Source organism: Octodon degus, unplaced genomic scaffold, assembly GCF_000260255.1.
Source record: "Octodon degus isolate 3935 unplaced genomic scaffold, OctDeg1.0 scaffold00033, whole genome shotgun sequence".
Taxonomy (NCBI): Eukaryota; Metazoa; Chordata; class Mammalia; order Rodentia; family Octodontidae; genus Octodon; species Octodon degus.
In genome coordinates, this window is record NW_004524609.1 from 15,609,768 (window position 1) to 15,628,903 (window position 19,136).

At 51.7% G+C, this 19,136-nt stretch overlaps 1 protein-coding gene across 1 annotated transcript in view; it reads left to right on the forward strand.

Annotated features, from left to right (window-relative positions):
- Window positions 1–19,136, forward strand: part of Myo15b (myosin XVB) — a 37,244-nt gene that overhangs the window by 8,413 nt on the left and 9,695 nt on the right. The window contains exons 14-40 of the mRNA XM_023714127.1: window positions 2,050–2,175; window positions 3,970–4,047; window positions 4,178–4,281; window positions 4,723–4,768; window positions 4,963–5,087; window positions 6,040–6,157; window positions 6,405–6,568; window positions 11,322–11,415; window positions 11,877–11,925; window positions 12,105–12,121; window positions 12,406–12,463; window positions 12,622–12,752; window positions 14,160–14,255; window positions 14,355–14,590; window positions 14,673–14,851; window positions 15,065–15,137; window positions 16,477–16,638; window positions 16,795–16,895; window positions 16,992–17,068; window positions 17,176–17,257; window positions 17,461–17,559; window positions 17,711–17,814; window positions 17,925–18,116; window positions 18,266–18,344; window positions 18,440–18,538; window positions 18,619–18,871; window positions 18,956–19,043. Of these exons, the coding sequence (XP_023569895.1) occupies window positions 2,050–2,175; window positions 3,970–4,047; window positions 4,178–4,281; window positions 4,723–4,768; window positions 4,963–5,087; window positions 6,040–6,157; window positions 6,405–6,568; window positions 11,322–11,415; window positions 11,877–11,925; window positions 12,105–12,121; window positions 12,406–12,463; window positions 12,622–12,752; window positions 14,160–14,255; window positions 14,355–14,590; window positions 14,673–14,851; window positions 15,065–15,137; window positions 16,477–16,638; window positions 16,795–16,895; window positions 16,992–17,068; window positions 17,176–17,257; window positions 17,461–17,559; window positions 17,711–17,814; window positions 17,925–18,116; window positions 18,266–18,344; window positions 18,440–18,538; window positions 18,619–18,871; window positions 18,956–19,043 (3,030 nt within the window). The remainder of the gene's footprint in view (window positions 1–2,049; window positions 2,176–3,969; window positions 4,048–4,177; window positions 4,282–4,722; window positions 4,769–4,962; window positions 5,088–6,039; window positions 6,158–6,404; window positions 6,569–11,321; window positions 11,416–11,876; window positions 11,926–12,104; window positions 12,122–12,405; window positions 12,464–12,621; window positions 12,753–14,159; window positions 14,256–14,354; window positions 14,591–14,672; window positions 14,852–15,064; window positions 15,138–16,476; window positions 16,639–16,794; window positions 16,896–16,991; window positions 17,069–17,175; window positions 17,258–17,460; window positions 17,560–17,710; window positions 17,815–17,924; window positions 18,117–18,265; window positions 18,345–18,439; window positions 18,539–18,618; window positions 18,872–18,955; window positions 19,044–19,136) is intronic.

Genomic DNA, 19,136 nt, shown 5'->3' on the forward strand with positions numbered 1-19,136 from the left:
ATTAATTAATTTATTTATTTTTGCAGAACTGGGTATTGAACTCAGGCCCTTGCGCTTGCCAGTGGAGAGCTTATTCCACTGAGCCATCTCCCCGGCCTCTCCCCCTTTTTTGTCAGAACCAGGGATTGAACTCAGGACCCTACGCTTGCCAGGCAAGCGCTTATTCTACTGAGCTTTCTCCCTGGCCCCCCTTCTTTATATTATAACACTCACAATGTGTGATTATGAAGCAGATTTATCTGCTCACTGCTTCCTGTGCACTGGACTAAGTTCTGTGAGGGCTGGGGCTTCCAGCTCTGTCCCAGCACATGTTCAGGGTTCCCTAAAGAGGGAAGGTAGGGGGCCGTGCTAAAGATAAAAGGTAATCATACTCACAGTCTCTCTCTTCTTCATCTTCTTTTTTTAATCTTTATTTATTTGGTACACAGCATGTGGTGCTGGGGATCCAACCCAGGTCCTTGTGCTTGCCAGGCACGCACTTAGACCACTAAGCTATCTCCCCAGCCCTGGTCTCTCTCTTCTAGAAGCCCACAGTATAGCAAGAAAGAAATGTTAATTTTTTAGAATGCCAAGGCATGCTGGTATGAACCTTTAATTCCAATATTCAGGAGGCTGAGGCAGGGGGATTTCAAGTTTGAGACCACACTGGACTAAATAGTGAGGTCCTGTTTTCAAAGAGAGAACACCAGGTGCCTGTTGCATGCTTGTTATTCCAGCATTCTGGGGGCTGAGGCAGAAGGATCGCAAGTTCAACCCTGACTTAGCAAGACTGTGTCTCAAAATACAACGAGCTGGGGTGTAGCTCAGTATGAAAGCCCTGGCTTCAGTCCCTAGCACTGGGAGGGAAAAATAAATCCTTTAATGTGTTTTTGAAATTCCTCATTAGATATCAATTTGTAAATAATTGTTTTCTGAGTCCACGTTCCAGAATACTTTATTAAAACTTTTTGCAGATGTCTTTAAGGTCCAGGGATACCTTTGGAAGAAGTCGGCAGGGTTTTCCTGGGCTGGGCACCGTCCATTAAGTGTGTTACTTAAAATGTAGCACCGTTTGCTTCCGAGGTGGTGCTGGCCTTAGAATTATCACCCCAAGCCACTGTTGTCACTTGCATGGCATTAAGCCACGACCCCCTCCCCTGGGCCTTTGCCGCCGATGTACTGTTCATTAGCTCTGAGAAATAACCTCCACTGAGGTGACATTTTGAATGTGACCTCTGGCCTGGAGAGATAGCTCCATGGTAAAGCACTTGCCTAGCGTGGTGAGACTGTGGGTTCCATGCCCAGCACTGCAAAAGAGAGACATTTGAGAGTCCTGGAACTGTGGGCCCATACTCCTAGGAGTGACAGATACATCTGTCTTAAAGCCCTCCCCCCATTTCCTTTAAATGGCTCAGTCAGATTTCTTCCACAACCACCAAATCTAGTGTTGACTGAGGTGCTTCTGGGGCCTGAGACCACCGTGTCTTTCTCAGATAGTACTTGGCTGTTTAAAGTCATTGATACACACCTATAATGTTCAATAACAGAACCTAGAAAAAATGGGGTATACCGATGAATGTCCATTTTGTATCTGTGTATTCAAAGTGGTTAGGATAGATATACAGTTGTATTCTCTTAAGGAATAGAATGATTTGTTCTAATGCTGTTTGTAAATAGGATCTCAAGTCCGCATCTTGTACAGCAATTAACCACTAAGAAGAATATATGCAGTGTATTATTTGTTGAAACTGTACTTCCGATTTGATTTGAAACTGTCTCACTGCTGTTTATCAATAAAACTTTAAAAAAATTAAATAAAATAAAACCTTAAATGCTCAGAAAAAAAAATAAATAAAATAAAGTCATTGAGAAAAGGCAAGGGTAGCCTTTGTAGGGACTTAGCTACCGAGTGCCACTTCCCACTTGAGAGAGAAATTGAAGGAAGGGAACCTCACTACCGTCTACTCTGGCTGTGTCATACTGTGTCATACCGCATCGGGGACGGTGCACAGTCCAGGCGGGGATCGCAGGTACAAAGCCTAAGGGATGTTTAACTCCTCCCCTCATCAGGCCACAGACCACACCTTCCTCCAGAAGTGTCACTATCACCATAGTGATCACCCAAGCTATGCCAAACCCCAACTGCCCCTGCCCATCTTCACTGTGCGACATTATGCTGGGACTGTCACCTACCAGGTATCCGACCTCAGAGACAGACTCCAGGGAAATCAGTGAGTCATTGCAACCTTGGTGTCCTCTCCCAAACTGAGTCACTGATGGGTGGGAAGAGAGGTTGAGGGGTGGCCCCTTCTGAGGCTTAGCTGTGGGTCTCCACCCAGACCCAAGCGTGACTTTACGGTTCTGCATGAGAATTATGGGGTGGGGAAGTAGCAGCCTTGGGACCTTCCAGGTGTAGCACAGAGCATGAAACTGGGAAATCCCTTACTAACAGCTGCGCTGAGAACTCCAGCTGTTTACTTTGCCCTCTGAGTCTCTTTCTCATCTGCAAAATGGGCACATAAATCTAGCCTGCAGCCCTGTCAGTAAGACCAAGAGACCTGCTGAGTGCTCTCTGAGACGGCATCTCTTCAAATTCCATGTCACCAGGTAGGCTTTTTGCCTGCCCAAGAGGACAGCTTCTGAGGGAGGAGGTCTGGTCCCCTAGGAGGGACAGTGTGAGTGGCAGGTTTGAGGGAGGAAAAGTGACAGAGAGGAGCTGTCTCTGATTATGGAAGAAAAAAAGAAAACTACCCAGAAGTTACCCAAACAAGAAATACAAGAAGTTGGAATGAAGAAACTAGAGCTGGGGTTGCGGGTCAATGGGTTTGAGGTTGTGGGTTCTACTCCCAGCACTGAGACACATAGCCACTGACAGACAGACAGACAGACAGACAGACAGACAGACAGAGAGGCAGACAGACAGAAAGACAGATGCATGTTTCAGTGGAAACAATGTGGTCTGTTCTTTTTTTTCTTTCTTTCTTTCTCTCTTTTTTTCTTTCTTTTTTTTTGCAGAACCGGGTATTGAACTCAGGCCCTTGTGCTTGCCAGGGAAGCCCTTATTCTACTGAGCCATCTCCCCAGCCCTTTTTTCTTTTTTGGAGGCAGAATCTTACTCTGAAATTCAGGCCAAAGAAAAGAAAAGGGGCTGGTGAGATGGCTCAGTGGTCTAAAGCACCTACTTAGAACAAGCTTAGCAAAACACAGGGACCACGGTTCAATCCCCAGCACCACATGCCAGCCAGCCCCGCCCCCTGGTGGGCTGAGCTGGCCACACACACACACACACACACACACACACACACAAATAAATAAATAAAAAATTTTTTAAAAAAGAAAAAAGAAAAAGAAATTCAGACCAGCTTTGAATTTCCTATGTACCCCAAGTTGGCTTTGAAGTTATGATCCTCCTGCCTCAGCCTCCAAAGTGCTGGGATCACAGGGCAACACCACACCCAGCATTGGCCTGAGTAATTTACACCCTGTCTCAAGAAGCAAAAAAATGAGATCGAAGGGGCTGGGAAGATGGCTCAGTAGAGTAAGTGCTTCTCTGGAAAGCGCAAGGGCCTGAGTTCAATCCCTGGTTCTGGAAAAAAAAAAAAAAAAATGGAGGTTGAGGATATAGTTCAGTGTAAAGGCCCCGGATTCAGTCCCCAGCACTGAATGCACATGTGAGAGAAATTCAAATTTTATCTGGAAAAGAAATGCATGAGAGTAATCAATAAATATTGAAGCCAAGGATGAGGAGAGATTTGCAGTACCAGATACGAAAATGTATCTTAAATCCAAGCACTAAATGCAGGTGGCATCGATAAGCAATAGGCCAATTGGTGGATGAAATAGAAAGTCTAACAGCTGCCACAGGGTGTGTAAGAGTACTGGCTTCAGGACAAGGTGGCCTTGTGAAGCATGTGGGAGAAGCTACGCTCTTCCAAGAAGCAGCCAGCCGTCTCGGCCTTCGTTCTGTGGCTCCCCATCTATCTCTGGCAGGTTCACAAGTTCTTAAACCGGAACCGAGACCACCTCGACCCTGCCGTGGCGGAGATGCTCTCCCAGAGCCAGCTGCAGGTGCCCCGGGGAAGCCCTCCCATTCTACCTTCTCCCCATAGACCCTTGCACCCTCGGGTCCTGGCTCCCCAGAGTTATGGGGCAGAGTGGACAGGCTGGGGCAGGCAGCTCGGCCCCATCTTGCCCACAGCTTGTGAGCAGCCTGTTCCAGCAAGAAGAGCTCCAGCAAGACAAACCCACGCTGGCATCCCGCTTCCTGCAGTCCCTGGAGGACCTCCTAGCAAGGCTGGGCAGGTAAGAAGTGTGACCCTGACTAAAGAGCTCCCACAGGAGCTGGCGAGAGAGCTTGGCGGTCTAAGCGTCAGCCTGGTAAGCACAAGGACCTGGGTTCGATCCCCAGTACTGCATGTCATGCTGGCCCCAGAATCCCAGATATGCCATGTCGGCATCCAAAACCAAGAGTGGTGGGCACACACCTGTAATCCCAGTACTGGGGAGGCTGAGACAGGAGCTGTGTAGCCAGGACCTGTACAAAGGAAAGAAAAGAAAAAAGTAAAGAAAAGAGAAGAAAAAGAAAAAGAAATCAGGCCAAGGAGATAGCTTAAGTGCTTCCCTGGCAAGTGCAAGGTCCAGAGTTGTTTCCTCCATACCACAATAAATAAATAAATTTAAAAATTTAAAGAAGAGCCCACACAGTTGGGGGTTGTTGGTCTGTGAACCCCCTTTACTCTGCAGGAGTCACGTTTATTTTATCCAGTGCCTCAACCCCAACCCTGGAAAGGTGAGCCGCCCTCCCCCCCACTCCCCACCCCTCCCTGCCCCTCTCCCCCCCACTCCCTACCCTCAACCCCACCTCTCCACCCACCCCTGCCCCAGATCCCGGGCTTTCCCCACCACTTCCTGGCTTCTTCTCTCATGCCTTGGCTGTAACTGTAATCCAGCCGCTCCTCTCATCCACTCCATCTTGGGCCATAGATCCCAGACCTTTTTGATGTGGAACATGTGGCAGAGCAGCTGCACCAGGCTGGCATCCTGGAGGCCGTAGGCATCCGCAATGCCCACTTCCCTGTGCGCATTCCCTTCGGGGCCTTCCTGGCCAGGTAGGGAGGGCCTTGGGGCAAGGACAGGTGGGGAGGACTCCAGTGTACCTGGAAGGCCCAGGGCTCCTTCGATCTCCCACGTCTCTCCTTCCTCTTTCCCTATCTCTCCCACCTCTCCTTATTTGCTGTCCCTCCCGCCTTCAACATCCTCTCCTCCCCCCAGTGACACTGCAGGCTGCAGCCCAGTTAGAGAGAGGGGCGGGACAGTGCCTGCCCTAGGGAGCTTCCAGTGTAGAGAGTGGTGAGTTAGTGCAACGGAGATGGCGGGCCAGGAGCAGAGCCTCTCAGATGACGAGAGGAGTGACCAAGCCACCAGTGGGGCAGTGGGGCGCAACGAGGATGAGGGTGGCTCTGGAGACTTTGGAAACCTGGGAAAGCTGAAAGCACGCAGCGGGTGTGCATGCCCCAATCCTTGAGCCTGCTCCCAAGAAGGCCAGGCCAGGAAGGCTCTGTCCCCACCCTCTGGACACTGCACAGCTGTTACCACCTGCCAGGAACCCTCAGCCCTGAGGCTGGATGGGAGGAGCTTAGGGTGCTGCTGTCCCCTAGCACTGCCCAAGTCTGTGTAATGGTCTATTGATGAGCCACGCTGCTTCCCTGTGTCCCCTTCCCCACCTGTCTCCCTTCCACAGCCTCACCCGAGCCACACTGTGTTGGGGGGTGCAGGGCAGCCAGGACAGACAGGAGCTGCAGGACCACACTCCCCTGCTCCTACCACCCGCAGCCAGCCTCCATGGACAGGCATCGTGGCCCCCTCCATGCACAGGCGTCTCACCGCCCATCTCCTCTCTGAGCTGAGGCCGCACCTCCCCAGTGCATGGCTGGTTGTCCTCACCAAGTACCTGGCTGTAACAGGGCTCCCAGCTTGTGTAATGACCATGAACCTGGATAACTAGAAAGGGGCTTAGGGGCCCTCTTGCTGTTCTGACCCACCCGTGCATCCTTGGGACAGGTTCCGGGCTCTGGGCACAGAGAGACAAGGCAGCTGCTCTGACCGGGAGAGGTGTGGAGCCATCCTCAGCAGTGTGCTGGGGGCTGACTCTCCACTTTGCCACCTTGGAACCACCCAGGTGGGTCCAGCGTCTGTGTGTACAAGCAGTCAGGCATGGGGGAGGATGTACTTTCAGGCACAAACAGGGACAATTCAGGTTGGGTGGTCCTGCAAGTGGTGGTGTGATGGCATAGGGTGGGGTGGCGGGTTGTCCGGGACAATCCAGGATACACAGTCTGGCTGGAAGGGAGGAGGCAGAAGCCGGAACAGCAGGTGCGCCCAGGCCCCTGCACCTGTCCCATCTGCTGCCACACCTCTGCGCACAGGTCCTCTTACAGGAGCAGGGCTGGCAGCAGCTGGAGCGACTCTGGGCCCAGCGGCGATCCCAGGCCTTGCTCACCCTGCGTCGAGGCCTCCACGCCTGCATCTCCCGTCAGCGCCTCCGCCTCCTGCCCCGGCTGCAAGCTCGAGTGCGTGGGCTCCAGGCCAGGTGGGCAGGCTCTCGGGCCAAGGGCTGAAGCGGGTAGGAAGAGGCCGTGGGCTCCTCCTCCAGGGGTGTGGCAGAGGGCAGGAGACAGACTTTCATGATGGGTCTCCCTATCTCTGCATGCTCTCATCAACTCTGGCCTGTCCTTGATAGCACCACAAACCCCATCTACACAGCCTCTGCTTGAATGTTCCCAGGCATGAGGAGCTCACTACCTTATGAGTCTGCCTGTACCTGCAGTTCTCACTCCTCCATTCCTTTTTCTAATCTTTTCTTCACACTGAAGCACAAATGATTTTTTAGCTGGGTGTAGTGACACACAGTGGTATAATCCCAGCACTCTGGAGGCCGAGGCAGGAAAATCTCCATGAGTTTGAGGCCAGCCTGGGCTACACAGTTAGTTCATAGCCAGCCTGAACTACGTAGTGAGATCTCATCTCAAAAACAAAATTAAAAAACAAAGAAACAGGGCTGGTGAGATGGCTCAGTGGTCTGGAGCACCTACTTAGAACAAGCTTAGCAAAGCACAGGGACCACGGTTCAATCCCCCAGCACCACATGCCAGCCAGCCCTACCCCCTGGTGGGCTGAGCTGGCCACACACACACACACACACACACACACACACACTAAATAATTTATTTTTTTATTTTTTGTGGAACTGGGGATTGAACTCAAGCCCTTACGCTTGCCAGGGAAGCACTTATTCCACTGAGCCATCTCCCCAGCCCCTAATAATTTTTTTAAAAAAGAAAAGAAACAGGGGGAGCTATCTAGGGAGATAGCTCAGTAGAATAAGTGCTTGCCTGGCAAGCACAGGGTCCTGAGTTCAATACCTGGTACTGAAAAAAAAAAAAAGAAGCAGAAAAGAGGGGGCTGGAGAGATAGCTCAGTGACATAAGCACCTACCTGGCAAGCACAAGGTCCTGAGTTCAAGTCCTAGTAACAACAACAACAACAAAAATCATTTAAAAGAATGAATCAGGGGTCAGGGAGATAGTGCAAGGTCCTGAGCTCAATCCTCAGTACTACACACATAAAAAGAATGAATCAGGTTGTGTAAGGTCCTGCCTACCTCTCCAGCCTCCAGGCTAGAGTTTCACATCCCGGCCACTTGGACCTCTTAGTCTTAGAAAGTGATCCTTCCTGTCCAGTGCATTAATGCCTGCTGGTCCTCCCCAGCCTGCCTTTGCCCATTCACACAGTGCTGCCAGCCGACCACCATCCGCACCACCCTGGCATATGCTGGTGATGCAGGGATGGTATGTCCGGGCTGGTGGGGGTGTGTGATTCAGAAGGCCAAGCAGCCACCAGCCACCTCAAGGATGACGAGAGGGCTGAGAATCAAGTGAAGACTGGGACCATTGGGAGGGGGCTATCGATCAGCACTATGTGGATCCAAAACTTTCTACCACATAAACAGCAGTTCTGTAGCATTCAGTAGTAGCTCCCTATCCTTTGCCTTAGCCCCTGGCAACTTTCATTCTATTCTCTGTGTCTATGAATTTGACTTTTCTAGATGTATCATGGGAGCCAACTTACACAATATTTCCTTTTTTTTTTTTTTTTTTTGGTGGAATTGGGGATTGAACTCAGGCCCTTGTGCTTGCCAGGGAAGCACTTATTCCACTGAGCCATCTCCCCAGCCCAATATTTCCTTTTATATCTGGCTTACTTAGCATAATAGTTTTGTTTTCGTGGTACTGGGGATTAAATCCAGGGTCTTTATACCAAGCTACACCCTACCCCTTTGTCACTTTTTATTTTGAGACAAGGTCTTGTTGAATTGCTAAATAGCCTAGGGTGAGTTCAAAGTTGTGATCCTTCTGCCTCAGTCTTCTAGAGGCAGAACCTTGGGTTCACAGGTGTGTGCCACCAGACTTGGCTTAGCATAATGTTTACAAATTTCACGTTTCTAGGGCATATATCAGGACTTCATCTCTTTCTTTTATTATTTATTTATTTGGTTGGTTGGTTGGCTTTTTTTTCTTTTCTTTTTTCTTTTTTTTTTTTTTTTTTTTTTTTTTTGTGGAACTGGGGCTTGAACTCAGACCCTTGTGCTTGCCAGGCAAGCACTTAGTCTACTGAGTCATCTCCCCAGCCCCTGGTTGGCTTTTTTGAGACAGAATCTCACCATGTAGTCCAGGCCAGCCTTGAACTCACTATGTAGCCCAGGCTGGGCACTCCTCCCACCTTAGCCTCCTGAGTATAGGGATTACAGGCATGCGCCACCATGTCTGGTTAGAAGTTCATTTCTTTTTATGGCTGAGTAATATTCCCCTGCATGTTCTGACTGTACATTATCTACATCTGTTTATCTATTGATGGACGTTGGAATTGTTTCCATTACTTATGAATAATGCTGCTATGGATACGGGTGTACAAATATGGTAGCCATGCTAGTCTGTGCTCTCAAGCTTCTGTGGTCGTGTGTTCTATGTTTTACTTTTTGAGGCGTTGCCCATCTGTCTCCCACATCCCACGGTATTCCTACTGGCGGGTTATCAGGGTCCCAGCTTTTCTACATCCATGCTGATACTGCTTAGCCTCTGTCTTTTTAATATATTTATTTTTTATTTTTTTTTTAAATTTTATTCGTTTATTTATTTATTTTGTGTGTGGCCAGCTCAGCCCACCAGGGGGCGGGCTGGCTGGCATGTGGTGCTGGGGGATTGAACCGTGGTCCCTGTGCTTTACTCAGCTTAGCTTGTTCTAAGTAGGTGCTTTAGACCACTGAGCCACCTCACCAGCCCCCTGTCTTTTTAGTTACAGCATCTTCACGAGGCTGAAGAAGGCGCTCAGGGTTTTGCTTTGCTTTTCGCTAGTGTCCAGAGATGTTGGCCATTATTTCATGTCTTTATTAGCCTTGAACGTATCTTCTTTGATAAAATGTCTGTTCAAGTCCTCACCCTGGTTTTTAAATTAGGTTATCTCTTTCTTTCTTGAGCTGTAGGAATCTCTTTATATTTTTCTGGATTTTAAGCCATTATTAAATACATGCTTTGCAAATATTCCTTATTTTGTGGATTGTCTTGTGTGTGTGTCAGAGAGAGAGAGAGAGAGAGAGAGAGAGAGAGAGAGAGAAGGAGGGAGCAAGCCTAGGGCCTCTTAAATGGGAGGCAAGTACCCATACCTCGAAGCCACACCCCCAGCCCTATTTTTATTTATTTTTATTTTTTTTTAAATTTATGTATGTATGTATGTATGTATGTATGTATGTATGTATGTGTGTGGCCAGCTCAGCCCACCAGGGGGCGGGGCGGGCTGGCATGTGGTGCTGGGGGATTGAACCGCGGTCCTTGTGCTTTACTCAGCTTGTTCAAAGTAGGTGCTTTAGACCACTGAGCCATCTCACCAGCCCCTTATTTTTTATTTTTAAATTTTTTTCCCAGCCCTATTTTTAAATGTTTATCTTGCACAGGCCTCTTCTGATCAGTCTGGTCTTCTTATATCTGAGAAACTTTCAAAGCTATTGTGTTTACACATTCCCTCTTCCAAAATCTCTTGTTCAATTTTCAGTGAGGTTCCTTTTTAATTTTTTTTTTTTTCGGAACCGGGGATTGATCCTTTTTAATTTAATTTTATTTTTTTAAATAATTATTTATTTATACATTTATTTATTGTGTGTGTGGCAGCTCAGCCCACCAGGGGGCGGGCTGGCTGGCATGTGGTGCTGGAGGATTGAACCGCGGTCCCTGTGCTTTGCCAAGCTTGTTCCAAGTAGGTGCTTTAGACCACTGAGCCATCTCTCCAGCCCTGATCCTTTTTAATTTTAACAGGTCTGCTTTGCCCCTAGAACACAGACAGGTAAAGTCACTGATCCCGTCGGAGGGGGCTGATTTGAGCTGGGTAGTCTGGCTCAACAGTCAGGTCTGTCTTGGTTACTTTTCTCTCAGTGCTGAAGACAAAATATCCAACTCCCAAAATTAAGGAAGGAAAGGTTTATTTAGCTTACAGTTTGTGGCGATTTCGGTCCATAATCACCTGTTCCAAGGAAGGGTGGCATGGCACAGGGGCAGCAATTCAAGGTGACAGAAGACAGCAAAAGCAGCAAGAGCAAAAGGCGGGGAGCACAAGCCTCTTTTCCTCTCTTATATTGCAAGCAGGTTCCCCCTACCCCTCCTCCAGAGCGGGTGTAGCACTAGCACCATCTCCCTGCCCTCCTCTTGCACTGGATGAGGATGTTTATAAAGCGAGGACCCTGGCCCCTGCTGAGTCCCTTAGTTAAACTTCTGAACTTCTCAAGTTGATGTGACGTAGGAACCATTTCAAGACCTTAATCCCAGATTAAAGCACCTGCAAGCAGGTGCAGGGACCAGGGGTTCAATCCCCAGGCCTGCCATGCTGCCCCCACTCCCAGGATGCACTGAGAGGCAATTGAGACAGGGCATGGTGGCATGCACCTATAATCCCAGCTCTTGGGAGGTTGTAAACAGGCGGATCACTGCCAGTCCGGTCTAGTAGTAAGACACTGAACACCCTGTAGACCCTTTCCTAAAAATACAAAAAAAAAAAAAAAAAAAAAGAAAGAAAAGAGAAAGATCTTAATCCCTTAGGTTAAACAGCCTCTCCATCTCTCCATGTACCTGTTCCTTTATGGTGTCCTGTTCTTTTCCTGTTGCTTCTGTTAAACATGCAGGGCTTTGGCTGATCAGAGTCAAGTTCTGCATTAGGTTCCAAGCTTAGAGGATTCGCATACCAGGTAGGGAGCGTCAGTTTGGAGACCTCCTCTGTTCATCATCCCCCATGGATTCCAGGAAGCGATACCTCCGGCGGCGGGCAGCTCTGGCACAGCTGAACACCGCACTCCTGGTGGCCCGGCCCCTGCTCCAGAGGCGGCAGAGGCTGAAGGTGACGGCGTTGGGGGGGCTGCTGGGCTGAAGAGACTCAGGGTAGAAGCCAGGCATCCTTGTGTGGCAAGTCAGCACAATCTCCCAGGGACCATGGCTCAGAGGCCGTTGTCCCTTGAACTCTTCCCTTTCCTTCTACCTGGGCAGAGCAGGCAGGGGCCCTGGGAGGACAGCTGCCTTCCTTCGTGCTTCCCACACCCTTTCTCCCCTGGACTTCTTCCATCCCCACCAACCCTCCATGTGCCCCCACTCTTCCTTCTTGCCGGATGACTCTAATTTGAGGGCCATAAAGCTGCTCAAAGGTCAGCTTCCACATGCTCCCCCCCCCCATAGCCTCTCCCTGGCTGGACTTTGGTCCCTGGAACCATTTCTTCCCTTCTTTCTGCCCTCTTCCTGGTACCCTGGGTGGACAGGCAGACAGGCAGTGACGTCCACAGCACACAGACGGTGAGAGCTCAGAAGGCTGGGGGCAGCCAGGGGTGGACTACAAGCCAGGCAGCTGCCCCTTTGCGTCTGTTGTCCCCTGGTGGGAGTCAGGGCCTCCTCCTAGGGTCCCTAGGAGGACAGCTGGCCTGCGGAGCTGGGGAGCAGCTACGGAAGGCTCGTGGTGGGTCCTGACGGGGCATCAGTCCATCCTCTGTCTCCCACAGCCTGGGCATCGGTGTGGCCTGCACAGCAGTGGGGTCTCAGGGAGAGCGCCAAGCATGGTAAGTGGCCCCAACCAGGAGAGGGCTCTATGTGGAGCATGAAGCCCCCACGCCGGGCTCAGCTTGAGGGAAGGCCAGAGCCAGGGGGGTCACCAGGAGGCTTTTCCTCATGTGCCCCCTGAGTGGAGGACAAGGTGCCCATGGCTTTCTGGTGCCCTATCTTCCCTAGAAGGGTTCTTGGAACCACAGTCTTTAGTCTTCAGGGAGGATATTTGTAACATCTTGGGAGTCAGGGAGAACAGTGGCTCCTCTCTTAGCCCCTGGGGCTTGGTCCTGTCCACCAGGAGCTAGAGCGCTTGGAGATCCCAGCTGAGCTGGCAGCCATGCTGAGGGTGGCAGAAGGTGCGTATTACTGGTTGTGTGGTGGGTCTACCTGTCCTATCAGCTCCCCGCAGGCTTCCTGCTGGATAGGGGCTGGTGACCAACGAGGACAGTAGGGTTGATGCCATTTCAGGCATCACGCTGGTGTCTCTGTGCTGCCTCCCGGTGTTTCTTCCCAGGCCAGCAGGATACCCTGGCGGGAATCATCACGGAGACTCTTCCTCCTGAGGTTCCCGCCCGGCCCAGCCTGACCCTCCCACCGGATATCGACCTGTTTCCCTTCTCCAGCTTCATCTCTACCAGCTTTCAGGTGGGCCCCCAGGCCTGCGTGCTGCCTGCAGGCTCAGCATTCCCATGGTTAGCACCTGCCAGGTAGAAGCCAGCCTCTCCCTTTCTCTACTTTCTGTAGCTGTCAGGGCTGTGGATGCAGCCAAACTGCTCTGAAAATAATCATCCAATTGAAATAGCTCTCTGGGGAGAGTTATTTCAGTCTGAGAGGCCACACCTTTGCACACCTGTGGTATTGTCCTACTGTTGAAGTCATACCATTAAAGAATGTTTGACAACGGAAACTGTCTAGGCTGCAGTGTGAAATACAAAGGCAGGGTTCAAAACCACACATATAGTAGATTCCCAGTTCTCTTTAAAAACAAGGGCTGGGCCTGGTGCCACAGGCCTGTAATCCCAGTATGCTGGAAGGAGGAGGCAGGAGGACCACAAGTTTGAGCCCAGCCTGAGCAATTTAATGACCTGGCATGACTGCCTTAAATTAAAAAAAAAATAAAAAAAGTCTGGGGATTTCTCCCAGTGTCAATCCCCAATTCCAAAATATCCACACCCAGACTGGGGTGCGCTAGGACGTGCATCTCTAAGACAACAGCTGGGCACGGTGGCACAGCCTTTAATTCCAGCACTCAGGAGGCTGAACTGGAGGACAGCCCTGAGTTCAAGGCCAGCCTATGCTACAAAGTGAGACTCTGTCTTAAAAAAAGAAAAAGAAAGAAAGACACAAGGCTAAAATGCTAACTATGGTTTATCTTTGGCTGTGGAATGTTAAGATAGTTTTAATTTTTAGTCTTTTTTGTTTTCTGCATGTACAGTTATCTTTCCTCTAACCAAAGAACTACTAAGATACATTTTTTTTTTCTCTGAATGCCTTCAGGGCAGGTTTGGCTGGCTGGAGTTGTGGGGATCGAACCACAGCAACCTGAGCCTGACGGCTTTGTTGAAGCAGCCACTTGAAGAACTGAGCTAAGGGGCAGGCCCCCTAAGATACATTTTTGAATTGGGCATGGTGGCACATTCCTTTAATCTCAGCATTTGAGAGGCTGAGGCAAAAGAATCCCCATGAATCTGAGGTCAACCTGGGCTACACAATGAATTCAAAGCTCACTTGAATTATATAGTGAGACCTTGTCTCAAAAACCAAAACCAAAAGAAACAAACAAGGCACATCTTTGTTGTTGTTTTGAGCTAGGGTCTTACTATACAGCCCAGGCTGGCTTTGAACTCAGGGGGATCCTCCTGCCTCAGCCACCTGAATGCTGGGATTACAGGCATCTGCCCCCATGCCTGGCTAGAAAGAAACATTTCTGAGATGCTTTACTCCCCAACCCCTCCCTTCTCCCAGGGTGCATGTTTCTGTGGGGGTCCCCCAAGAGACTGTCCTTCCCCTTGTCAGCACAGAGGACAAGCTCTATGTCACCCTCTTCTGCAGGAGCCATCCCTTCCCAGCCCAGGGTTGCCTCTGGCCAAGCCACTGACACAGCTGAAAGGAGAAAACCCTCAGCATGCCTTGGACATCAACAAGGTGGTAAGTGACCCATGAGGGAGAGGACAGGGTCCCTCAGAGGGGTGGGACCAGCACATGCGAGTCCTCTACTTCCTGCCCTGGCCTGGCTTTGTGTCACAGATGCTGCGGCTCCTGGGGCAAGGATCCCTGCAGCCCTGGCAAGAGCAGACCATGGGCACTTACCTGGTGCAGCAGGGGCAGCGCCGGCCGGGACTGCGGGACGAGCTCTTCAGCCAGCTTGTGGCCCAGCTCTGGCACAACCCAGATGAGCTGCAGAGCCAGCGAGGCTGGGCCCTCATGGCCATCCTGCTCAGCGCCTTCCCTCCAACACCCACCCTGCAGAAGCCGCTGCTCAAGTAATGGGGCCAGCAGAGGGGACCTGGTGGATGGGGTTCATGCACGACCCCACATCACAGCAGCTCCATGCTGTCTCTACAGATTTGTGTCTGACCAGGCCCCCCAGGGCATGGCGGCACTGTGCCAGCACAAGCTGCTAGGGGCCCTGGAGCAGACCCCACTGGCCCCAGGGTTTGCCCGGGCCCACCCGCCGACACAGCTCGAGTGGAAGGCCGGATGGCGGCGGGGCCGAATGGCATTAGATGTTTTTACCTTCAACGGTGATGGTCACCTCCCTCTAAAGCCTCCCAGGCCCACAACGGAGCCAGCCCTGCCTCTACCCTCCTTAGTTCCTTCCTGCCTCTGACTTCCCGCTGCTCCCCTCTGTGGCTCTGTTCTCCTTTCTGCCCTATTTCTGGGACCCAAGGGACAGCTGCCCCTTGCCATCAGGTACGCCCGGCTGTCCCTTACCCTGTCCTACTCCTCCCCTACAGAGGAGTGCTACTCAGCTGAGGTAGAATCCTGGACCACGGGGGAGCAGCTTGCCGGGTGGATCCTACAGAGCAGGTATGGGAAGTCTAGAATGGGACAGTGCAGCCAGAGCTGACCGTTGTCCCCATCCTTGTCTGAGTCTACTGTCCTACTGCACACATCCTGGGGTCCAGGGACAGGGGCTCCTCTCCAACAGCAAGCAGGAGTTTTCAGGTGAGCGTCAGGGACAGACTACAGATTCCAGATAGAGAGCAGAGGAGTCTAAATGGGGGCTGTGAGAGCACCTGGCCCAGATTCCAGCTTGTAGGCCACTCAAGGAGAGCCGTAGAGCTGCAGGACAACTGGGTGGGTTGCCAGGCGCTGGCAGAGTGGCCCCAGCCACGCACAGACTGTGCCAAGAGCTTGTCAGAGCATGGTATACTAAGCATCTGTATAATTTTGCATTTTTAAAAACTGATTTCTTTCCAGTCTAGTTTGCCTTTGGCTCCAGGACTTATTTTTCACTGTGGTCCCCTGGCAGCCACTTTTTGAAGTCTAAAAATTATCTTTCTTTCTTTTTTTGCTGGAACCGGGGATTGAACTCAGACCCTTGCGCTTGCTAGAGAAGCACTTATTCTACTGAGCCATCTCCCCGGCCCCCTGAAGTCTAAAAATTATCAATCTCCTGACTGCAGTAGCTTTTCCTTAGCTTTACCAAAAATATCCAGAAAGTGCTGGAGTTCTTATTCATTATAAGGAAAGTTGGCTGCACTTCTGTTAACAGGCTGCTGGGATTCTACCAGTTGTATTTGTGCACTGCAGTTGGTTTCTTTTTTTTTTTTTTTTTTTTAATTTATTTATTTGTGTGTGGCCAGCTCAGCCCACCAGGGGGCGGGGCTGGCTGGCATGTGGTGCTGGGGGATTGAACCGCGGTCCCTGTGCTTTGCTAAGCTTGTTCTAAGTAGGTGCTTTAGACTACTGAGCCATCTCACCAGCCCAAAACTTTCCTTAGTACTTTTTTTTATTTTATTTTTTTTGCGGAACTGGGGATTGCACTCAGGCCAGGGACGCGCTTATTCTACTGAGCCATCTCCCCAGCTGCAGTTGGTTTCTTGTGAGCTAGCTTACTGTCCATGTTGAATGTCAACCCATTTGAATATGCTAATGACTTACCATTAATGTCAACCATTTGAATATGTATGACTTATTGTATCATACAATAATTGATTTAGATTCTACTATAAAAATGGATGTTTTTCTTATTAAAAAAAATTACATGAATGTTCAAGTGAAAAAAAAAAGCTGCAGGGGCTGCTGGGGCTCCCTTCCAGACCCCTCCCCTTTGTTCACTGTCCAGTCCTCATCCTGACAGGATGGTCCTCTGCCACACTGACCATACCCTGCTGCAGCCTCTGCACCTTCTTGTCTCATCCAGAGGCCTGGAGGTGCCCCCTCATGGCTGGTCCGTGTCACTGCACTCTGGCGATGCTTGGCAAGACTTGGCTGGTTGTGACTTTGTGCTGGACCTGATCGGCCAGACTGAGGATCCGGGGGACCCGACTGCTCCACGCAGCTACCCCATCACCCCTCTTGGCTTGTAGGTGCCACCCAGCAACCCTGCCCCCAGCCTGCCATGGGGCATAGGTGCTGCTGCAGCGCCTCCTCCCACCTCATGCCCACAGCAGCCTCTGCATTTCACTCCCATCTGGGCTCCACCTCGAAAGCCCTTAGCCAGACCTACTCTCTCCTCCAGAGCCAAGGACATCCCACCTGCCCCTGGTGTCCGGGCACCCTCTTTGCCCCCAGGCCTTCTTCTGGGTCCAGCCCCAACACGGTCCAGCGGAGGCCACAGAGGTAAGGCACACTGAGGTCGGTGAGTGACAGGGATAGGTGTGCAGGCAGCCCCACCTCCAGCTGGATCACCACTCTATTCCTGCCCCCCACCCCCAGGGGAGTCCCAGACGTCAGGGAGTCTGGATGGCTTCCTGGACCACCTCTTTGAGCCCGTTCTTACCCCTGGCTTCAGTGTAAGTGTTCCCCATACACCCCCAGCCTACCCCTGTCCACTGGGGCTCTACTGCTCCTCCTGGTCTTCCCAGACTCTAGCTCTGATTGTGTGACCATGTCCCTTCAGGATCTGGAACAAGGCTGGGCATTGAGCAGCCACATGAAAGGAGGAGGCTCCATTGGGCCTGGGCAGCAGGCCTACCCCATGGGTGAGTGTGAGGCTGATTCTGGTCCAGGGCCTCCCAGGCTCAGAAGCAGAGGTGGGCATGGTCAGGGACTGCCTCCCCACCCCCCAGGCTACGAGGATGGGATGGGCATCCCTGCCAGCACCCTGCGGCTAGTGCTTTTGCCTTTTCTGGGGCTGGACGAAGGTGGCATGCGAGCCTGGGTAAGGACTCACCTGCCCCCTTAGTATACCCAGGGATGATGCAGATGTCTGGATACCAGCCAGCTATGATCCCTGCACCCATGCCCATGATGCCGGCGATGGGCACAGTCCCTGCCATGCCAGGTAGGGCTGAGCTGGGGTCACTGGGTCCCTTCTCAAAAGAATAGCTGCCTGCTCTGATACTCCCCACCAAGAACCCATTGGCACAGGGCACTGAGGGCCTGAAGTTGGCTGTGGTACTCATCTGCTCTGGCCCACCTGTTTGCCCTCACAGCCATGGTGGTACCACCACAGCCACAGCCCCTGCTTCCCAGCCTGAACACCAGGGAGCTGGCAGTGCAGCAGCAGAACTTCATTAACCAACAAGCACTACTTCTGGTGGGTGGCAGGGCCATCCCAGGGCTGAGGCTCTCCCAGGGGTGGGGATGGCAGGGGCGTGACACAGGCCCAGCCAGTGCTCTTACTCGGCCCACTGCCCATCCCCTTAGGCTCAGCAGATGACCAATCAGGCCATGAGCCTGTCCCTAGAGCAGCAGACTCAGCAACGCCAGCGCCAAGCCCTGGCCTCCGCAGCTGCCTCCTCAGCACCACCCCCAGCTGTCACTGCCAAGCCCACGAAGTCCCCTGCCCCCCAGAAGGAGCCAGAGTATGTCTTGGAATCACCTGGTGCCTGCTCAAGGGTAAAGAGCTGAGGCTACATGGATGGTGGCACTTGGGGTGGAGACAGTAGGCATCAGGGCTACAGGGATGAGACACGAGGAGGGGTTGGAGGGGGTGCTGTGTGGCAATGTGGCAGGTTGGACTGCTCTTCACTTTTCCTTTCTCCCAGGAGACCTCGGAGTGGGCTGAAGACAAGACTTGGCACCCCAAGAGCTTCCAGCAGAAAAGGGACTACTTCCAGAAGATGGGTGAGGGTACTCGGGGCTGCCTGGGACCAGACAGGCTGACCAGTGGAGCTGCCGGACCAATGTGGGTGACAGAAGACCCTCTGGGGTATTTACAGGGCAGCAGCAGATCAAGGTGAAGACGGTGAAGCCTCCAGGCAAGGTCCAGATCCCTGCCGGGGAGGAGACTGAGGAGGAAGAGGAGGAAACCAGCGAAGGTGGGGCTGATGGGCAGGGGTCTTAGTCCTCCTGCACTTCTGCGCCGTGTTTAATCATTTGTCTGCTCTCTTCCCATCAGTGCTGGCCCCTCCTCCTCCTCCTCTTCCTCCTCCTCCCGTTCTGAAGAAGCCATTGGAACAAAGTGAAACCAAAGCAGCAACAAAGGTGGAGGCTGAGCCAGCTGAAGAGGCCAGGCCCGTCCAGGGCAAGAGGCCTGCAGTGAGCAGCTCAGGCCCCACAGCCCGGTCAGAGCCTAGCAGGGAAATTGGAAACATCATCCGCATGTACCAGAGCCGCCCGGGACCCATACCTATGCCTGTGCAGCCTATCAGGTGGGCCCCAGGGGCTGTGGCCAGCCCCTTTACTGCCCAGAAAGTCATGCTATAGGCCTGGTGACCACTTCTTTCTCTCATAAGGCCTCACAGAAGTTTTCTTAAGAAAAATGACCCCAAGGACGAGGCTCTAGCCAAGCTGGGAATCAATGGTGCCCACTCACCCCCATCGGTGAGCGTCTCCCTCCCTTCTCTCAGCCTCTAAGTGAAGGGCTTTCCTGGTAACTTTGGCCTTGTTCTCATGCCTTCTCTGTGTCTCCCCTCC